This window comes from Sander vitreus, chromosome 9 (assembly GCF_031162955.1).
Source record: "Sander vitreus isolate 19-12246 chromosome 9, sanVit1, whole genome shotgun sequence".
NCBI lineage: Eukaryota > Metazoa > Chordata > Actinopteri > Perciformes > Percidae > Sander > Sander vitreus.
Window position 1 is genome coordinate 28,135,144 of NC_135863.1, and position 22,659 is coordinate 28,157,802.

A 22,659-nucleotide genomic window follows, 5' to 3' on the forward strand; every position below is an offset into this window, starting at 1 on the left:
GGATAAAACCTAAAATATGGCGCGTGGCTCATGTGCAGGATGTCTGCTCTCTGTGTGTTGCTGTTCTCAAACTCCCTTCTCATCGGGAAATAACAACCACCTTCGAGCTAGCAAGCTACACGCTGAAAATAAGTTTTGAAGAAAAATTTGAATTGTGCAACAAGGCAGGCCTGCTTGGTTCTTTCGGTGAATGATTTTAAAGATTTACAAAGAGTATGTTAGAATATGTTCGGCATTTCCTCTCTAACTGGGAGGTTTTGGGACTGATTGGTGGGATTGCTGTGGACGAAGTACACACGGAGATACACTGGTAAGAGCTAATGAGGTTTAACCATGTATCAAGCTAATTTAAATAGCTCACGTTACTGTATTGTGTGAACAGTTAACTTCATTTAATATTGTATGTGGCGTTTTCTTTTGCGGGGTGTAAATGTTCCGTCAAAATAAGTTTCTTCCCGAGACTATTTTGCAGAGCCCCACTTGCTGCGTCCGAAGCTTAGCGCCACCCAAGACGATTGGGATTGGTTTAAAGAAATCCAAACATCCCAGACATCCCCATTTTTTCCATTCTATCCCAGAATGTATGTGTGGTGTAGCCAGACCTTACTGCACAGCGCTGAGTAGATAGAGCTGGCAATGTGAGACTACTATTTACCAAAGACTAATGCTGCGTTCCAGACACAATTTTTAGTCCGTAAGTTACGACTTCAAGTCATGACTCACGACTTGGTAGCGTTCCAGGCAAAGTCACCACAAACCCTTCTAGCTAGCATTAGCTAGCATTAGCTAGTGTTAGCAATTTATAGTCGGCAACATATTTTGGGCTTAATTTAATAGTCATAAATTGTAATAGTACACAATCGTATGTGTATTGTTTTGATTACAATGTACAACTTTACGTTGCCTATTTATGTATATTTATTTCTATTTCTCACTGTTAATCACCGGCGTCTGTACAGCATCAACAGGGGTCGCCATTGTTGTTTATGTGTGACGTCAAAAACTGTAACTGGGAGTACAACGATCTGGTACGAGTTCACGAGTAGTTACGGGTTTGACCGCCGTTCCAGGGCACTTTCACGGGTAGAAGGTTGTGACAACACGAGTTACGGGTTGCCTGGAACGCTGCATAAGCTTCTTAATGAGTTAAAGCCCTAACATGCCCGAAAAAAAATCTTTTAAAATATATAAATAAAATCTTATCCAATTACAATTCAGTCAAAGTTGGAGTGTCAGGGGTTGGCTTACTTTAAAACTTTTATTTCATTTTTTTATTTACTATACACATTATCAGATAGGTATTATTTATCATAAAAACATTTCTAGTTTAGCTATTTACCAAACTGACTGATAGAATAAAAACATACAATTCAGGTTCATTCATCTTATTTCTCTGCTAGCTGTGAAGAGCAGGACTATGATGCATGACAGAAACCTGCAGCCTGGATTGATTATTTTTAGCCCGTTGTACACGGGGGCCCTTGCTCAGTTGACCAAGGCCATACTCAGTGTTGAAAACTACCAGGCAAATTTCCAGAGGCTACATAAGTCATCCAGGAGTGACATGCTGTTATTTTACGGCCTCCATCTCAGATTTATGAAGCTTTGTTTTCAGCCTCTTATCTGCACACAAAAAAATTACAAATGTTACAATGAAGGATGGAAATGAAGAGAGCCCTTCCCAAGGTTGTAAAAGCCAAGCAGTGTATGCCTGCAGGCAGCCGATGTAACACGGCCCCCACACACAAGGAGAAGACAATAGTTTATGTGTTCCCACTGGACATGTCTTAAAATGTCTGGATATGTCTTATAAAGTTTCCCAGCATACTAAATAATATTACATTTTTCTTACTGTTCTTTGGTTTATTATTACCACATTCTATAGTGTATTTAGAAAAAGTACATATATAAATATATATATATATATATATATATACACACACATACATATACATATACTGTATATACATATATACATATATATACACATATACATACAAATACACACACATATATATATATATATATATACACACACATAAACATATACATATACTGTATATACATATATATATATATACACACATATACATACAAATACACACATATATATATATATATACACACACACACACACACACACACACACACACACACACACACACACACACACATATATATATATATATATATTAGGACTGTCAATTGATTAAAAAAGTTAAAAGTTAAATTGGTCACACATTTTTTATCTGTTCTAAATGTACTTATAAGGGATATTTTTCAAGTTTTTGTTTCTCAAGTGGTATTAGAGACTGGACATACTCCGGTGGTAACTCAGTTCACATCGACAGAACATGCAAATAACTTTAGTCTGGTGGAGAGAACCATCTGGAAGGGCTTTGAAACTCAACTTTCCATTCAAAAGACCCTTTTCTTTTTCTAAAGGAGCTTTGTTTCTGCTAGCCATGCACAACATTACTGCTGCATCAGTACAGTACAATACAAGAAGTGTATAGAGTGATGCATGGACAATTTTAGACCTTTTTTAGGGGGGCTCAAACCCTAAATTTCATCTCAGCCCCCCTAAAAATTATAATAATAAAACACTTTAATACTTTAATAGATTTTGGTGCTTCAACTGAGAGTTTGCGGACAAACATTTACAGGTTCAAAGGGCTTGAAACAGGTTTAATAGCCTGTGGCTGTCGCTGACGCTAAGCACCGGTAACCCCGTCAAGGAAAGGGTTAACAGAAACGTAGTTTTGGCCAATTGGAGGTGGTTGTGCCAGACTCCTTTGGCTGAGTCTCTATCTAATCTGTCAGAAGGAGAGCAGGAGTGCGGTTGTGAAGTTTAACGTTGGTAGTCCCCAGAGAAGAAGTTGGTAATTTCATGGTGCAGATTATGAACCCAAATTGAAACGTAAGCAACTAAAATTGCTGAATGTAAGAAAATTGTGTCGTTATCACTGTCACTTACAAAGTGTCAGGTTTAGGTCCATCATAGTGTTAATAGTGTCAAAAAAAGTTAGCTGACGTTGTTGTTCAGTAGTAAGGTCAGAGATTATTGGCTAATGAAATTACTGATTTAGCAGGAGGGGGGCAACTAACACTTTTGCATGCACTGTATCCGTGTCACATTCTCATTAGGGGCTGAGCCCCCCCCCCCTAAAGGTCTGATCCTAGAATCCCTGGAGCGATGAAAACATGGAATTGTTTTCCACTGTTGTCTAAATTAACACAGAGATCACTGTTTAAAACGCAAACAAAAACACATTGGAACATCATATTTGTAGATGTACATTCATTGTCAGCCTCATCAACAAAGGCCCTGCAACCCCACTGACATTGACTCTCAATCCTACATCCTGGCCTTTGCACCTGTATACTGCATTATATATATCCTGAACTTTTGCACATTGCTTGACATTTGCAAATCCTGCACTAATCCATATAGCCTATTTTTTCTTAATGTTAAATTGTTATGCATGTGTTGTTTCTGTATTTATTGTTTGTTTGTTTGTTTCATATTACTGTTTGCACCAACTACTGAGGCAAATTCCTCGTAAGTGCTACTTCCTTGGCAAGAAATCCTTTTCTGATTCAGATTTTGAAGTTGAAGTTATGTGGACTGTAATGTTTATGTTTTTAAATGTGGACCCCAGGAAGACTAGCTTTAATTAAGGGCACAGCTAGTCTCACTTTGCCAGACCCTCCTCCACAGCACTGTGGGGGAAGGTCTGACTAGTCCACACAGCATTCTGGGATGGGAGAAAAATGTGGTCTGGTATATTGGCATTTCTTTAAACCAATCACAATCGTCTTGGGCGGCGCTAAGTGTCGGACAGAGCCACGGTGCCTCTGCAAAATAGCCTCGGGAAGGAACTTGTTTTGGTGGAACACGTGTACGTTCAAAAGTTGTTTTAGTCGTGCAACAGAAAACTCAGATTGGACAGATAGTCTAGCTAGCTGTCTGGATTTACCCTGCAGAGATCTGAGGAGCAGTTAACCATAGTCCTCAGAAATTCAGTTTAGGAGTTTAGAACGCCAACACAAAGAAAGCAGAAAGTAACAGACACCCGGCCAAAAAAAGGGGGACATCAGGTGGAATTTCCGGCGGCACCGGAGCAATCCCGGAAGTGGAGCATCGTGCATATAGATAAGGGCACAGCTAATAGGGATCCTGGGGTTGGGTCTTTGTAAGTTATAGAGTATGGTCTAGACCTACTTTATCTGTAAAGTGTCCTGAGATAACTACTGTTGTGATTTGACACTATAAATAAAATAGAATCGAATTGAACTGACCAGCCCTGACCTAACTACCAGATGTGGTGGATTACAGTAGATTAAGTTTAACCATAAAATAAAGTAAAAAAAACATCAAATGGATTGCAGATACGCCAATACATTGCTGATGAAATAAGAAAATGAAATACTTGCCAAGGGCTTTAGGCCAGGGTGCGTGGACCGTGCTGTCCTGTGTCAGATCCTCAGCAGGAGACAAGGAGGGCTGCCTGAGGACACGATGGAAGTCTGACTGAGCCTCTTTACTGTCCTCCTCAGAAAACACATCTTCCACTAGTGTCAGCAAAGATGCCACCACCCACAGCATCACCTGATAATATCAAGGAACACATAAGTAGTTACTTTGTCCACCGGCTGGCTGGCTGGTTGGTAAGGGAAGCTGGAAGATTCACTGCACTTTATCATAAAAGCATCATCAGAAAGTTTGCAATCACAAAGACACATGCAGTCAGAGTTAACTGTTTCTCACTAGAGTACTAACAGACTAAAAACTCTTTCTTAAAAGCCATCCAGACTCTAAATCTACACTCATAATGTCTCTGCACCCATATTCACATTTCTTATTAGTGTTTTTACAATCCATTTTATTAATCTGTGCAATATTTAGGGTTCAAACCTGAAGGGGTTATTTTATAATATTATAGTATAATATATTATATTATTATTTTTTATTTATAACTTTTGTGCAATTGTGCAATATATTTATTATCGCAACTACCTGCCCTTGTTTGTTTTATGATGAATGTTGAATGAATGTTGTTTGTCTTATATTATGTGTGGATGTGTGCAATATAGTTTTATTTTGAGCACCGCTGGGAGGGGCACTCGTAATTTCGTTGTATTCACTGTAACATAATGACAATAAAGGCTTCTTGTTCTTAAGGGTGGGAGATTAAAAACACTATCCATTGCTGCAGACAGCAGAAGTATAACTGCCATGCATGGTCTATTCCAATACCTTATAGAGCTCAACAGTATGGTTCTGGAAGTAAAACCCCCATTCATTTTCTCTATAAGGATTTTGATTATTACCCATAATCTAAGTCTAAACCATCCGAGGTAGACTCACTACGAGGTTGTGAAAGTTTCTGCTCCTGTAGAAGCCACAAGTCCGTATGAAATCAACCTTGTTTTAAGAAAAACATGTTTTATACACGTTGTCAAGGAGAAGTACCCCACTACCCACAAAAAAAGGTGAAAGGCAATGCAAATAAAGATAGTTTTTGTTTAAAGGTGCTCTAAGCGATGTTGGGTGACGTCACTTCTTGTTGACGTTTGAAGTATTGTCAAACAAAACGGAGGCTAGCGCGCCCCCTCCCTCCTCCTCATTCCGTCCCCTGCCCCCTCCCTTCTGCGCACTAACCCCCCACCCCCCACCCCCAAAACCTTCTTGTCGGTTATTGGCTGGAACACTGTTTGTTATGTTTGGTGGTGCAGGTTGGCGCAGTTTGTTTTTGTTGCCGTTTGTGGAGCCTGGGCTGTCTACAGAGACCGCGTTTTTTTACAGTGTGTTCAGGGGACAGGCAGCTAGTAGATAGTGAGGAGATGTTATATGTGACAAAAAATGTTGTAGCCTAAAAAACGCAAGACATCGCTTAGAGCACCTTTAACTACATTTTAACGTATTCTTTTTCGTCGATGATATTGCATGTTGTTATCGATTGATGCATGAATGTATCACATTATTACAACAAAGGTTGGGCTAATTTGAACCATTTTATATACTAGAGGAGAAAATCACAAATCACTTTTGCTGAGTCTAATCACTTTGTTCAGTTCAGTCTAAGATTCCATAGTTATTGACAATGTAGTCCTTTTTTTTCCAAGATAAGCAGTCGCATCACCGTCAGAGGTGGAAAGAATACAAAAATATTCTACTTACAGTACGTAAAATAAATTACTTTGATGAACTTTAACTTAAGTACAAGTAAAATAAAAAGTAAAAAGTAGCTTATTTAAAATATACTCAGAGAAAAAAGTTACTACGTTTTACCACTGGGAATAATTATAGTTTTTTCATATTTATACTTGTTTAATATCTTATTTATGCTTATACTTATTTAAACAAAGGGCACAAATCGATGTTAGTTCGTTGACAGATACAAAGCAGCGTTAAAGAGCTTTTTTTATTTACTTTTTTAACTCAGTAACAGTGATGTGATTTAAAATCTAGCAAATTACAATACTTAAAAAGACATACGTAAGTAAAAGTAAAAGTACAGATTTTAAAAACTACTTTAAAACGTAAAAGTACACAAATACAGTAACAAGTAGTTGTAATTTGTTACTTTCCACCTCTGATCAGCGTTCAGCTCTAATGACTGTCTTCAGTTTAGTAGTATATTGATGGGCAAATTCACAAAGAATGGATTGTTTACTCAGGTCCTTTAATGTCTAAACTAGAGATGGTCCGATACCATTTCTCACTTCCCGATACCGATTCCGATACCTGAACTTGCGGATCGGCCGATACCGAGTACCGATCTGATACCAGTGTATTATATATTTTATCATGTTTTAACACAGCTGTATACTACTATCCCTGTATGGATGTGATATGATTGCTATCTTTGTTGTTAAACTCAACACAATCAATGAACACCGTAGAACTTTCTTGTATTATCCAGTTTGACAGTCAGTCATAACGGAAAAAGAACATAAATAAACTACTTTAAAGTAGATTTTATTCAGGGCTAAATTACATGGTATCAGATCGGTGCATAAACTCTAGTACTTGATACTGATACCAGCATTTTAGGCAGTATCGGCAGCTTTTCCGATACTGGTATCGGTATCGGAACATCTCAATCTAAACCAAATTTCATGGCAATTTATTCAATAGTTGTCGAGATATTCCAGTTAGGACAAAAAGTCACTGTGCTATCCCTAGAACCAGTGGTGGAATGTAACTAAGTACATTTACTCCAGTACTGTAGTTAAGTACAAATGTTGAGGTACTTGTACTTTACTTGAGTCTTTTCTTTTCATGCCACTTTCTACTTCTACTTCGCTACATTTCAGAGAGAAATCTGACAGCTTTAGTTACTAGTTACTTTACACATTAAAGTGTAGTGATGGCCAAATGAAGCTTTGTGAACCATTTTATTTATTTTCTGAGCCCACTAGATGGCGCTCTCTGTTTAAAAAAAAAGGTTAAAGGAATGGCAATTCAGTGTGTTTTCAACCCTTTGTTGAAGAGAGCACCCCATCTAGTGGGCTCAGAGGATAAAGATAATAGTTCACCAAGCTTCATTTGGCCATCACTATTAAAGTGCTCATATTATGCTTTTTGGCTTTTTCCCTTTCCTTTTTTGTGTTATATCTTTTTTGTGCACATTATAGGTTTACAAAGTGAAAAAGCCCAAAGTCCCCCCCAAAGGGACTTACCATCTCCCACAAAAAACATTGTTCACAAACTGCTCCAAACAGCTCTATTTTAGTCCAGCCTTTACTTCCGTGACAAACGTGTAAACGTGTAACCTCATATTCTGCTTCTGACTGGCTAGTAGTCCTTACCTAGGTAGTGTGCATGTGTGACTCCCAACAAAGATGGAACAGAAGCGGAATGCCTCACTCTGTAGCTAAAACAGAGAGCTCAACACAGGGTGAAAAGAGGAGCTGCAGCAATGTGCAGTACAACAAAAATATGGTGTTTTTTTTAAAAATAAACCATGGAAACCTATTCTGATATAACCTCTAAATACAATTATGAACCTGAAAATGAGCATAATATGAGCACTTTAAGATTTCTGCATACAAAACACATGTAGTTTATAAAATCTGATGTTTTATTATAAATGAAACTAACCAACTATTCCAACAAGTCCAGCTAAAATGATTAGACCATTAAACACAGAATTAATGTTTAACGCTTTTTTGATTACTTTAACGAGTACTTTTACTTTTAATACTTTAAGTCCTTTTTCCTGATGATACTTATATACTTTTACTTAAGTGACATTTTCAATGCAGGACTTTTACTTAGTATTTTTAACAGTGTGGTTATAGTACATTTACTGAAGTAAAGGATCTGAGTACTTCTTCCAGCACTGCCTAGAGCCATGCAGCTAGGACTTTATTTTTAGTATTTGCATTTAATTGAGTGATATACACTGTTACATACATTGTGGAAGCTGAAAGCTGATCCATCCTGTTCCATGAGCTCTTTGACATGGAAATGGTGTCTGTGATCCCTGTGTCTGGCCATTAGCCTGTAGAGGAGCCTGTAGAGGCCCCGTCCCCACAGCCTTGTGGGATACCTGCAGCCAACACCTGCACCTCTTTAATTACTTAATTGACACATGACACCTTCCCATTGTGCAGGTAAGGTTAATATTTTAACATCACTTATGAAATGAGTTTCTCTGCAGTGTCTGGCAGGAAGTTACTAAGGCCCAGATCAAATGGGCAATGTAGTGGAAACTGGCTGATGCCGAAACATATATGCCGAGAGTCTGCCAGAAAATCCTACTGGCCTTCTTTTCTTTCTGATTCTCATGCATGAGATACGTCTTTCATTCATGAGAACAAGGATTAAAACTTCTGTATGTGTCAAGCGAACAGCTTTAAGATTTATTTGTCCCACTGGAGATTTGTCTTGGACAAAAGGCTGTCCACGTAAAAATACATATAATCAAAAACATACAAGGGCAGACACATGAACAGCTTGTCGGATCGTCTTACAGCGATCGCTGTTTCAATTCCTGCCCGGCTGTCTGAACACCCCGCGGCTCGCATGAAAATAGACCTGGCGCATATATTTAGCGGAGCGGTGAGCCGCTTTACACACGCTTCTGGGATGCGCAACTGGGGGGACTGCCCATTTCTCCGACGCTCCATTGTTCCGACCTCTCAATAACCTGAAAAATTCCCTTTGGTCCTACAGCCCACTAGTCCGACGTCCCTTTGTTTCGAAAAAATAAACCCTCTGCTCCGACTTCCCATTGTTCCGACCATATAGGCTTTTGTGGATCACCTCCCATAAGGAAACGTAACCCCATTTGTACAGGTTCTAGCCCCTGACCAATGGCTATCCTAACCTTAACCACACAAGGTCAAATGCCTAACCCCAACCCAGTAGAGGATCACCTCCCATAATCTAAAATCTGAATCAACAATAACAAGCGAAATTACTTTTCTCTAGCTGACAGCAAAATTACGAATCCCACCCAGTCGATTGGTTGCGGCAGTGGTGGAGTGGGTCCAAAAAATCTACCGGCAGTGGCCGCAGGCATGGGCAACGGCCGCGGGCAGGGGCAGCAGCTGCGGGCAGGGGCAGCAGCCGGGCAGCAGCCGCACACCAGGCCGCCGGATGGTGTTGCTAAGGACTTGCAATGTATAACTATTATCAGACCGGCCCTCGCGGCCTCAAAACACTACCGGCCCACTGGGAAAAGTCCCGACCCTCCTGATTGCCACTACGCTACTGGGTTGGGGTTAGGCATTTGACCTTGAGTGGTTAAGATTAGGATAGCCGATTGGTCAGGGGCTAGGACCTGTACAAATGGGGTTACGTTTCCTTATGGGTGGTGATCCACAAAAGCCTATATGGTCGGAACAATGGGATGTCGGAGCAGAGGGTTTATTTTTTTCGAAACAAAAGGACGTCGGACTAGTGGGCTGTAGGACCAAAGGAAATTTTTCGGGTTATTGAGAGGTCGGAGAAATGACATGGCACGCAGCTGGTGGATTATCAAACATCGACTTGAATGGCCACGATTGCTCGCGGGGCACACCACGCTCCCGGAACACAGTGCAGACGCACCTGGTGGAAATTAAGGGGTAAGCCATCGTAGAAATAAGCGACAAACGCACGGAAAAAGCGCCAAAGACATTGAAAAAAAAAGACCTTAAGAAAAGCGCCAAAACAATGCTGTAAAGAATGGCAAAAACCAGGAAGCAAGTGCCAAAAAGACTTCGAAAAAGGGGCAAAAACATCGAAACAAGCACACACACAAAAACAAAACAAAAATATCACAAAGAGTGGGAAAACTTCAGAAAAAGCACCAAAAACATTGGGGAAAAAAACACGCAGAAAAAAGCGCCAAAACAACACCGTAAAAAGTGGGAAAAACGTGGAAAAAAAACAACCAAAAGAGTCGGCAAAAGTGACAACAACTTCAGAAAAGGGGGCTGGAACAAAATCTGCGAGGGGCCGGATTTGGTCCGCGGGCCTTGAGTTTGACACACGTGCCCTAGTGTTTACTGGTGATGGCTTTTTACTGACCAGGGCATCTCAAGGCCAGCTGACAGAGCAGCGGACTGATTTGCTGTGAGACTCAGATTGTACTTCTGGGAACGTGCTCACCTTCCAGTTCTTCAGGTGATGCTGGGGAGTCGACGCCTCCTGCCTCCACCACGTTTTACCATCTGAAAAAAAAAGGAAAACAATAATAACAATAATCAAGGAAAGCACTCTCCATTCAGTATTCTAATTAACTGTTCTTTTGAAATGATGTTTCCTCGAGGCGGGGGGAATTCCGGCTTTCCTTCACCGCAATACCAAAGTACATTAGCTTTTGTTAAATCTTAAATCAAAAGAGATCACTTGATGATTCATGCTCTGTTTACCACAATGCCATGGGCACTGAGAGCAAATTCAGTTCAATCAGACAGAATGACACACTTAACTTCCACAGCATTTCATTTATATGCATACTAGGTCTTTCAATGGAATAACAAAATAATAATAAATAAGTATAAAATAATAATTAATCCAGATTATTCGCCCATTTTGATCTATTCAAAACGTACCTTAAATGGATATTTGTGAAGTATTGAATTACTCTTATCAACATGGGAGTGGACGAACATGCTTGCGTTGTGTAAATGTCTGTATATTTATTATTGGAAATCAATTGACGTCACAAACAATGACAAATGTTGTCCAGAAACCCTCATAGCAGTGTTTCTGTTATCTGGTAATTACCGTTTCTTTTTACTTGGAAAATCTGTTAAAGTGTGACATATTTTTCAATCCAAGCCAAATACAGGAAGTGAACCAAAAAACAAAGCATTTACTAACCTGCAATTTCAACCTTGCTTGATTTAAGGACTTATATATGACATAAGGCAGGGCTTCTCAAAGTCCATAAACCTCTGGTTATGAATACAATACCTTATGAAGTCTAACGTTTTTTTTATTTTTAAATACATTTCATACTGATCAGTACATTACGGACTGTAATTGATCTCCCTCCCTAAAAAAAGTAAATAGGTTTGGAATTATTTTTACAACTGAAATACATTTTTTATTAGAGAGAAAGTAGGTTACTGAAAAACGATACTGGTACCGAATTCCAGGTAGTAGTATCGGTCCAAAGGTTGACCAGGAAAACAGAGAACTCAACTTGAATATGTGTTGCCTAAAAGTTATTAGTTAATAACCTGAACACTTTGAAAGTGTACAGACAGTTTATTAAAAAGATAGATTATAAAGACAGTCGCATTCATGTTTACATGCGGGCGCCATCTTGGGAAAACAGTCATGACCAGTCGAACTACGAACGCTGTGCAACCAGTAACCAGTAACATAGCTCAAGCAGGGCGCCCTCATTATGCTACCGTTGAAGTGTGGTGCTATTTTGACCCTTGTTAGTGGTGTAGAAATATCGATTTACCCTCTGCCCCGACTACTAGCGTTAGCAGCTAATCACCAGTTTGCGGTAGCTTGTTTCAAGCTACAGACACATTCAATTAGCATGAAAACATATCCCAGAGAACGGTCAACTCGGTACACAAGGTTCATTTTTTACTCCGGAATTGTCCCTTAACTGTTTTTTTGTTTTTTTTTATCGCCAATAGTTCCGGACCCCTGAAAAAAATTCAGATATGGACCTTTCAGTGATATGTTTGAGAACCCCTGACATAAGGGATGATCATTTTCAGATCCATAAGCTGTTTTGACCACATATCGCTGATCATCAGTGTCATCATCATCTCTCTTCTTCTCTCGCTGTCTGTTAGCTGCTCCGATTGTTCGCCTTCTTCTAAAATATCAGAAACAGTAAAGTCAAACCAGAAAATCCAAGACGTTATAAATCTGGTGTTGCGCCATTATTTCTGAGACCAGAAGTGTCGGCGAGTTTCACTCGGATATTCTGTCCAATAGACCAGCGACTGTTTCGATGTTTGGTTCACTTGACAAAGTGCAGCGTGAACGCAAACCGAAGCATTTGAAAAATTGCAACTCAGTCTACCGAACTATAGGTGTGAAACTGCCCAAAGTCAACAGTTTAAAAACAGCCAACAACAACATATTGGATGGATGATTATCCCTGCCCAAAAGTCTTGTCCAAATGCAGCTGAGGAAAAGTCTTCTTTTGCCAGAAAAAAGTAATCTTTGTGGTTGTCAACACCCCACAATCCATTCATGATGCGTTTCAACTTGGAAAGCTGGGAGATATCATTGGACCAGGAGGCCAAAGTGTGCTGAAGTGACACATCACAACATGTACTGTAAGCTTGTCTGAATGTGCCAATATCTGTTGTTAGGTGGACAACTTCCTGGTTGTTAACTTTGAAATGTCAGACTTTATGAGTTGATGAGTAGGATTGGGCATCGCAAAAGCGATTCCAACTTGGAATAGTTTCAAAAATTACATTTGGAAAATTTGGATTCAAATCCGATCATCGGTTCCAAATTCAACATGCGCGTTGAATTTGATGTTTTGGTTTCCGTAGCGGCCAGGCGCTTGTTGTGTTGCAGCCATGGAGCAAATCACCATTGAATCAAAATAAAATGTTCCTCTTATCTGTGAAATAAACACGTGACCACGTTTCAACTCCACTCCTCAAAGAATCGGAATCGAGAATCGATAAGAACCAGAATCAAAGGAAAGAATCGGAATTTGAAACAGAATTGGTCAAATCAAAACGATGCCCAACCCTATTGATGAGTCACTCGAAAAAAGCAGTAGTTTGAGCTTTGTGATCATCCTCTTTAGACTTTCATTAGCTCCCAATAACACTCAATAATAGACCTACGCAGCCACTAAAATGTGACACAGCATTAGTTAGGTCATGGTAAGTTAATCATATTGTTTCCATTTGCTATGTTTGGTACACTTGGCTGTCAGTAGGGCTTTCCTGGGAGAAACTTTTTATGTTTCAGTTGGTCTTATATAAAGAGGTATAAAGAGAAGATGAGCTCAGCATTAGTAGCATCGGCAATTAGGACTGGGTATCCCCACCCCCCACCCCACCCTCATCCGCACAGTTACTTGTAACCAAGGAGGATACGGAGGATTAAAAAAACATGATGGAGTCTTCAGAAGAGGTAATTATCTTCACTCGAGTTTCTGCCGGACGACACCGTTTTCTGAACATAGCCATACTGAGAAATACAGAGAGAGTCTTGTTGAGCTAATTAGCTTTCTATCAACTCATTTGGCAATGGCTTGAATGTAGCGGACGTTCATTAATACAAAAAAAGCAACGCATTAAAGCTTTGAATCGAAAAATCACTTTTATAAACCCAGCCATAACGGCAATAACAGAAATTCAACTTATTCAAAATCCACAGAAGAACTGGGGACACACAGGATAGAAAACAAAGAGCTTGCTGTTCTCTCTTTTAATATAATGTTGAACTATAGTCCACAGACTCTAGACCAGCTTAAGGAGTGAATGCTGCAAGAAGAACAGGAGGCAGATTGCTATGACGACTCCGCTGGATGCAGCTCTTGTATTAAAGGAAAGATCAGACCGGTTTTAAAATAATGCAGGATCTACTGGGAAATGATTCACTTGATCAGATGTTTCTCTAAACAGTAATGAACAGGTTTAACATAAATGAGCAAAGCACACAACATCCTTGAAAGGATCTGGGGAGCAATCGAAAATATTTAATATAGCCTATGCATTTTAAAACATGATACTATCACACAGATGCGCTTAGGATCACACCCTATAATGAAAAAAAAAGCTTTAAATGTACTGTAAGTGGTACTTTCGAATAATATGGACACCAGGGACAGACAGGCCATCGGGAGGTTCGGGAGATTTCCCGAACGGCCGGTCCATCATAACAGGTGACAGTATGGCCCTCAGCATTGACATGGGCTGGCCTAGCGCTCACATCCGCAGACAGCGCAAAACGGAGCTCTGGGCCAGACTGGGCCAATTCAATAATGTCAATTTGAAGGGGGGATGCGAGCGGCCGAACGACCCCTCCTGACTTGGACTGCTCCTTGTTTTGTATCTATCTGATTGGCTCTGCCTGACCTTAGGCCGGGAAACTTACTTCCCTGAAGTTATGATCACAGAGAAAACCGAAAATAAAAAAATGGTGGTGAAGATGAAAAAGAATTGGCGCCGCTGAGAAGTTGATGTTAAAAAGTGTAGTTAGAGCAAGATGCGGTTAAATACGCCAAATTAACCGACCTTTTCCGTAGTGGAAAGGCCAAGGTTAATACCACTGTCAGCAGAGACATGACAAGTGCACTATCGGCCATGTTGGGCAATAATATGTGTGCATTAGGTCAAAGTGGGTTTAATAGGGAATAGTTAAGACAGGCTGGAGGAATATGGAGCAGGAACCAGCAAAGATGCAGTGAAAGGTAGTGCAGTGTAATTTCAACTTTCAACTTTCAATTTTATTTTGTCCCCAGAAGGCGATTGGTACAAAACAAAAGGTACAATACATGAAAAACAACATAGTCATACAATTCAGAATGAGATGGGGGGGTGACTAGCCTCGTGAGACCGTCCTGATCTCGTTCCACTCGCAGATCAGTCTGGCATCTTGAGACACAGAAAATGTGGAGCCGTTCGCCAAACGACCGACCAATCAGCGTTGGTTTTGAGGCGGGTTTAGGTGTGACGCAACGAGAAGCGACTGTTCAGTCTAAACAACATGGCGGCTTCCACGGATCAGATGAGCGTAGCTATCGCGCAAGTTTTATCCAAATTAGAAAGTATTCCTTCATTGAAAGAAGAGCAAAAAACGGCACTGGAGGCTTTTCTTGGAGGAAAATATGTTTTTGCTCTTCTCCCGACTGGTTTCGGCAAGAGTTTGATGTATCGTTGATCTGATTGGTTGATTTGGCCCGTCTATCACCAACATAGGTGGTGATAGACAGATGGTTTATCCAATCAGCTAGCCAGTATTTTCGCCCCTTCCCAAAAGTTCTGAGATGGATATGCCGAGCAAATCCATCTGGCAGAGTCAGGTTAGGGGGTGACCCGAGTACCAGTGGGCTAGAAGATCAACAATAGTCACTGGTGACCAACTTTGACATTTCCAAGTGTACAAAGTACAATAACATCTAAAAAAAAGTGGCAGAATAAGGACAAAGCTACTAATACCCGCAATAAAGTGAAAAGTGACCAGACATGTTGAATACATGATCGACATCTCTTCCATCATAACACAAATTGTCCACATAATTTTGCTGTCTTTGTACTTGTACTCTTCACAATGACAATAAAGTTGAATATAATCTAATCTAATAGACATAATCATTATCCTACTCATCATCATCATCATCATCATCATCATCATCATCATCATCATCATCATCATCACTATCATCACCACCGTCCACACAAACCACATCATATCGCTAACTAAACAGGGTGTGATAGGCCATATATATATATAGCCTATGGCATTTGTTTTATGAATAGAAATAAAAACATATGGAAAGAGTTGTATGATTGTTTTAAATGATTTTAAAACAGAAATTAAGAGAACATCCACTATTGCATTAAATGTACTGGCCTGCTTAATTAGAAATCTTTGTTACTTTTCAATGGTTAGTTATTGGTAATTGCATAAGTTACTGATGCCATTTATACTACTTAATTTACCCTGCAGATGTAGCTCTCATTCATGAATACTAATGAAGTACCAAGTACTTGAAGGTCTTTAGCAATATCAGATTCTCTTCATACCACATAGGGTGGATTAGTTTTTTTTATTGTTTTACATCTGTATTACATTATGTAGTATTATATATAGTAGTATATAAAATTACTTCCAAAAAAATGTTCTACGTGCACTCTTCACATGCTCTCATAAAAGAGTCCCGGGCTGAATTTTGATCACCAAAAAGTCTACCAGGATGTAAACATATCAAAACAATACACTAAAGTTTGTTATGGTGTGCTCTCTATTTTTATAACTTCATGTTTCCAAAAATTGCTTCTGTCCGAAAAACAGACATGGATGGAGAGGAGGGTACAGCAGGAGATCTGGATCAGATTATACAACACTGACTGTGTGTGTGTGTGTGTGTGTGTGTGTGTGTGTGTGTGTGTGTGTGTGTGTGTGTGTGTGTGTGTGTGTGTGTGTGTGTGTGTGTGTGTAAGTAAATGATAGCCTGCAGTGACAAACTAATGCCAAGCCTGCACCAGCTACTAAAGGTTTAGAACAGACCCAACTGAGGACACAGATGGGAAAGGTGTAGAAAAGTGTAGCTTCAACTGGCTTATTTCCTGTAGTAAGGCCTATTATGTAATCTATGTAATCTATAATAAAAAAATCGTAACAGTCCCACTTGTAGCCCTTTAAATGTTCATTGTACCTCACAATATTAAAGTGTTCGATTCAAGGGCGTAACTTTGGGTTCATCATTAGGGGGGGTTGAGATCTCAAACATATCAAACACTTCATTTCCTGCATTCTGGGGAATGTTTCTGCAACAAATAGTGCCTTTTCTGCATCAAGTTATGGTGCAAATGTCTTTATTTATGTAAAGGAAATTACAATAGTTTTTTTCAGGGGGTTGCATTGGCCAGTTTTGATTATTGCCTATGGATTAACTTAGTTTGACATTTGTTTTTCTCCTTTGTCAAGATTGGTGGAGCCCAAAGCCAACCATGGTCCTGACCACAACTACCAATATGAAGTACACAAACATTTGAAATGCTTTCCAATCCGCCCGTTACATTAAGAATGTCTGCAGGACTCAAGCACTTACTTACTTAAGTCTGGCATAAAACCCAATCACAATGTTTTTTTTTTTTACAACTTCCGGGTAGAAACGTCCCTGCGTCCCATACATAAAATTTAACAGCGCTGAGCAAACCGGGACGAGGAACAACTGAATATACTCTCAACTCCTTCATCTAAAATGCATGTCTGGTGCTTTCATATGTCAACACTGTGACTAACGTTAGCTTGGAGAGCTAATTCACCTGTTGGGCCAGAGACTAAAGAAAATGACACCACCCAAACTAGCAGTCAGTCCAACCGGCGGTGACATGTCGCTATTCCTAACACTAGATTTGGTTTATCAATGATCCTAGCATTTTGTGTTAGCACGACATGACAGTGATTCGGTCTGTATTCTTCTGCGTTTTGGGAACCACCTAAGGCGAATGAATGTAACTAAAAGACTTTTCTCAGATCAAATGATTGTAGTCTTTAAGCTTTTTGAGTGTTATTTATTTATGATCTGCTCTAGCTTTCCCAATGTTTTAGACACAGATATGGTGATAATAATGGTCCTAAATGATGTGAAAAAGAGACTACACCGACTACAAAGAGACGCCAAACAACCCCAAAGAAAAATGACCCAAAAGAGACACAACACGACTACAAAGAGACACAAAAACTCACAAAGAGAGACAAAATGGCTAGGGAAATTGCATTTTTAACGTAACACTTTCTTGAGGAAGGACGCCTAAACCCCCCGCCAAATACGTGCACCTAAGTCTTCCATAAACTGAAGGAAAACACTGCTGAAGTGCAACAAAAACACAGCTTGCGCCAAACAGCCAGGCTACACCTCTTACAGCAGAGATAAAACAAAACTTCAGCAGCTGTCTAGCCCTTTGATTTTCTGCCAATCCCAACCTACCAATAGACTGTTTGTGAAAGTCTCCACGGCTGCCAAATATCTAATCTTTATTCATATCCTAACTCACCGGTGTTTTGCCACCAGGGTCGGTAATAGGATTAAGCTCCTCTTTTACAAACCAGGTCATCCTGACATCACACAGGAATGTTTGTACATGATTAAATCGCTTGGTAAGACTCTTGACAGCAACCACACACACACACACACACACACACACACACACACACACACACACACACACACACACACACACACACACACACACACACACACACACACACACACACACACACACACACACACACACACACACACACACACACACACACACACACACACACACACACACACACACACACACACACACACACACACACACACACACACACTTTAAGTATGAGTAATAAACAAATGAATAACTCAGAAAAAGGTCAAGCCAGACCTGATCTATTACACACACTTCATTTCTGCCTCACAAATATGTCCACTGTATACATCTCAGTGAGAAAGACAATGTGAAGCATTCAGACAAAAATGCTGAAGTTTGATTCAATGTCACCAGAGGGAGGCCATGTTAGTCCTCTTCCTGCATTCCTCAGGAACCAAACCACAGAAGCATCACCCTGAGGGAAAATCAAAGTCATTTCTGTCTGGACGTTCTGTGCTACAACCTGAGGGCATTTCTGTGATTGACATTAAAGTTCATCCAAATCATTTTACACATTCATTAAATACACAAATGCTCATCTAAGGCTTTTGTACACATCGAATGCAAAGTAAAAAGATGAGGCAAGTACAGAATACAATCTGTAGTCTGAGCAACAGCCCTCAAGCCAGCAAAAAGCCACTGGATGACACGAGAGCTGGCAAGATAGAAGGGAAGTTGAAGTTTACCATAGTTCATTTACACAAACTAACCCACATTATTGTTATACAAAGTTGGTCAAAAAATATATACATTTAAATAAATAAATATAAAAAGTATCCCTTTAAGGCTGGAGCTATGCTTCTGTGAAGATACACAAAAATTCAATGTCTCGATGGGTTTATTCAAAGAAGGGTGTTATGGCTAATTGTAGGATGCAGAGGGTTACACAGGAGCCAACACGCCGACAGTTTTGTTGTCATTACTTAGAATTCCTCATGGCGGCGGCAGAAACTACGCAGTAAAGAGTAAAAATTTCTCAAGTAGCTCAAATGTGTACTTAAGTACAGTACTGGAGTAAATGTACTTAGTTACATTCCACCACTGGATGCTATGACAGCAGGCTTTAAACACTGCCTTTGAGTGTTGCCATTCATTTTTAGATGTGGTTGGATGACTTGTACACCTAGTTCATACTGAGATATCTACTCAAAGTTTGTCGCTTATGCACAGCAGAGAAGTGGATTATTGGACGATTTGCAAAGTTTCTGAGGAAATGTCACGTCACATAATTTTGCCGTAAAAGCTTTTTACCTTTGGAATCAAATGTAACAGACATCATTTCAAGTGTGAAGGATAAAACGTCCTTTCAAGCCCACAGTGATACCACAAAGAGAGATGAGTCGAGTATTTAATTATAAGAACTACAGCAAGTCAGAAAGTCCATCATGGCCAAAGTTTAATTGTGATCCACAAAGCCTCCGAAGTCAGTTTCATTTCCCTAAGACTGGCATCCAATCACACGTGCTTTGGAACAAAATGCATCCTCTCCATGTTTGTGTCTACACAGAGACCGTTGAGCCAGCATACCCTGTCTGAACCTCTTGATAGATGTCCAGAAGACATTTTTATATAAATTGAGCTTTTATAAATGAAATGGGGCTGTTTGGATTTCCCAGCGTGTGAGTGTGACTGCTTTGTTGCAGATGTTGATGTGTTGTTGTGAGCTCAGCACCCGCTAGACTGCTTCCACCACCAAGCATGTGGCAGGGGTTTGTTCTTTTTTTAGTCTCTATTCAAAAGTTACCAAGTCAGGGTAGCCTTTCTGAAAATATAATTGTGAACAAATCTGAATCTACCATTGTTTAGTACTTCACTGTTTTGACACTGTACGCTTAAGTCTGACCCAGGCTACAGGAATAATAGTCTATATCAACGACTTTTCATTTCCAGGATTGCTCCGTTGTCGCAGGAAATTCCGCCGAATGTCACTCATTTCGGCCGGATGTCCGTCACCTTCCTCTTTCTTTGTGTTGGCGTTCTAAACTCCGGTGGATTTCTGAGGACTATGGTTAACTGCTCCTCAGATCTCTGCAGGGTAAATCCAGACAGCTAGCTAGACTATCTGTCCAATCAGAGTTTTCTGTTGCACGACTAAAACAACTTTTGAACGTACACACATTCCACCAAAACAAGTTCCTTCCCGAGGCTATTTTGCAGAGGCACCATGGCTCCGTCTGGTGCCCATGACGATTGTGATTGGTTTAAAGAAATGGCAATAAACTTGAGCATGGTTTTCTACCATCACAGAATGCTGTGTGGAAGGGCCAGACCTTCCTCCGCAGCGCTGTGGAGGAAGGTCTGGTAACGCGAAACTACAGGAACGCTAATTAGGACGTCAATGTCTCAGGCTGTCTGGGAGATGTTAGCTCTGTTTACAGAAATGCCTTTAGCCATCATTTCTACAACTTGTGTTTGTAGAAGTACACTCACTTCATATTTCCAAGAATATTCATATTTCCACATTATTTAGCAAAAGACAACTTATAAAAAGCCACAGGCATCACAACCTGTTTTCATATTCTACTACAGCTGAAATAGTACACACAAGCTGATACAGTGCAGCTCCAACAGGCCAAAACAGAATGTTAGCGTGCAGATAAATTACAGCCCCTATTCTGGTTCAGGGCTTACTTTACTCAGTAAAGCTGTTGATATGAATCTTCATATCCAAATCCCTTTCTTTTTTTCAGGTTTGTATAATCTTTACAATATTCAGAATTATTAAAAATAAAATATTACAGCCAGGTAAACAGCAGTAAACAGAAGAAGGTGCGTGCTCTTTCCACCTACTCACAGCATATTCATTTATTAGATATTTCATTGAGGTTCGTCTGGGTTGTGAAATAAGACTTTGACATTTACCTACCTGCAATGAAGCAAAAACAATTTATCGTGTACAGAGAATGATCACAATCTTTTAGACTACTCGAGATCTGACACAAGTACAACCGAACCACAAAGAAGTCCCAGAGACTGGAAAGGGGAAGGCAGGGCCACCATGGAGGTCTCTAAGAGACAGAGCTTAAGTGTGGAGCCAAAACATCAGGACAGAAAGGGTCTGGCAATGCAAAGGTCTCACATATCCAGAACTTCCTCCACAGCGCTGCGGAGGAGGGTCTGGCTAATCCACACAGCATTCTTTAAACCAATCACAATCGTCTTGGGCGGTGCTAAGCACCGGACGGAGCAACGGTGCCTCTGCAAAATAGCCTCGGGAAGGAACTTGTTTTGGTGGATTTACAGTGCACTACCCAAGATATTCCTCGTTGTCATCATTTTCAAGTATTAATTGTAAAAAGGAAAGTAACCAGAAAAGGTTTCTGTTAGTCCAAAGCTAGTCTCGCTTTGTCAGACCTTCCTCCACAGCGCTGCACAGGAGGGTCTGGCTAGTCCACACAGCATTCCGGGATGGGAGAAAAATGTGCTCTGGTTTATTGGCATTTCTTTAAACCAATCACAATCGTCATGGGTGGCGCTAAGCTCCGCACGGAGCCATGGTGCCGCTGCAAAATAGCCTCTGGAAGGAACTTGTTTTGGTGGAACATGTGTACGTTCAAAAGTTGTTTTCGTCGTGCAACAGAAAACTCAGATTGGACAGATAGTCTAGCTAGCTGTCTGGATTTACCCTGCAGAGATCTGAGGAACAGTTAACCATATTCCTCATAAATCCAACGGAGTTTAGAACGCCATCACAAAGAAAGAGGAAGGTGACGGACATCGGTCCAAAATGAGGGACGTTTCGGCAGAATTTCCAGCAGCACCTGATCAATCCCGGAAGTGGAATGTCGTCTATATAGACTAGTGAAAGGGAGACCCTGTAATACTGGCATGGTTTTAAGTCAACTACAAATTGTCCCAATTGTCAATGCCATAAATATTGTTTATCTCACAGCTTGGGGGACAGAACTATGGACAGACCTTATCATCGCTGATACCAGCTGATGGACACATTTGTGATTGAGAGTTCCTTAAAACTGCAGAGTTTCCGTCATGGCTGAGCTAATGGCCCGTTCCAGGCAACCCGTAACCCATGTTTTCACAACCTTCTACCCGTGAAAGTGGCCTGGAACCGCAGTCAAACCCGTAACTTACTACCTGTGAACTTGTACCAGATCGTTGTACTCCCAGTTACAGTTTTTGATGTCACACACACATAAACAACAATGGTGACCCCTGTTGATGCTGTACAGACGGTGAGAAATAGAAATAAATAGAAATAAATAGGCAACATAAAGTAATTCTGCACATTGTAATCAAAACAATACACATACGATTGTGTACTACTACAGGTTATGTTTATTAGGTTAGGTAGCCTAACCTGAACCCTGCCAACAGCACAATGTT

The 22,659-nt window shown here is 40.2% G+C and overlaps 1 protein-coding gene across 1 annotated transcript in view; it reads right to left on the minus strand.

Annotated features, from left to right (window-relative positions):
* artn (artemin) overlaps window positions 1-22,659 on the minus strand; it is a 36,653-nt gene that overhangs the window by 5,635 nt on the left and 8,359 nt on the right. Inside the window, 4 exon segments of the mRNA XM_078258198.1 lie at window positions 4,438-4,612; window positions 8,426-8,512; window positions 8,514-8,561; window positions 10,610-10,671. Of these exon segments, the coding sequence (XP_078114324.1) occupies window positions 4,438-4,612; window positions 8,426-8,512; window positions 8,514-8,561; window positions 10,610-10,671 (372 nt within the window).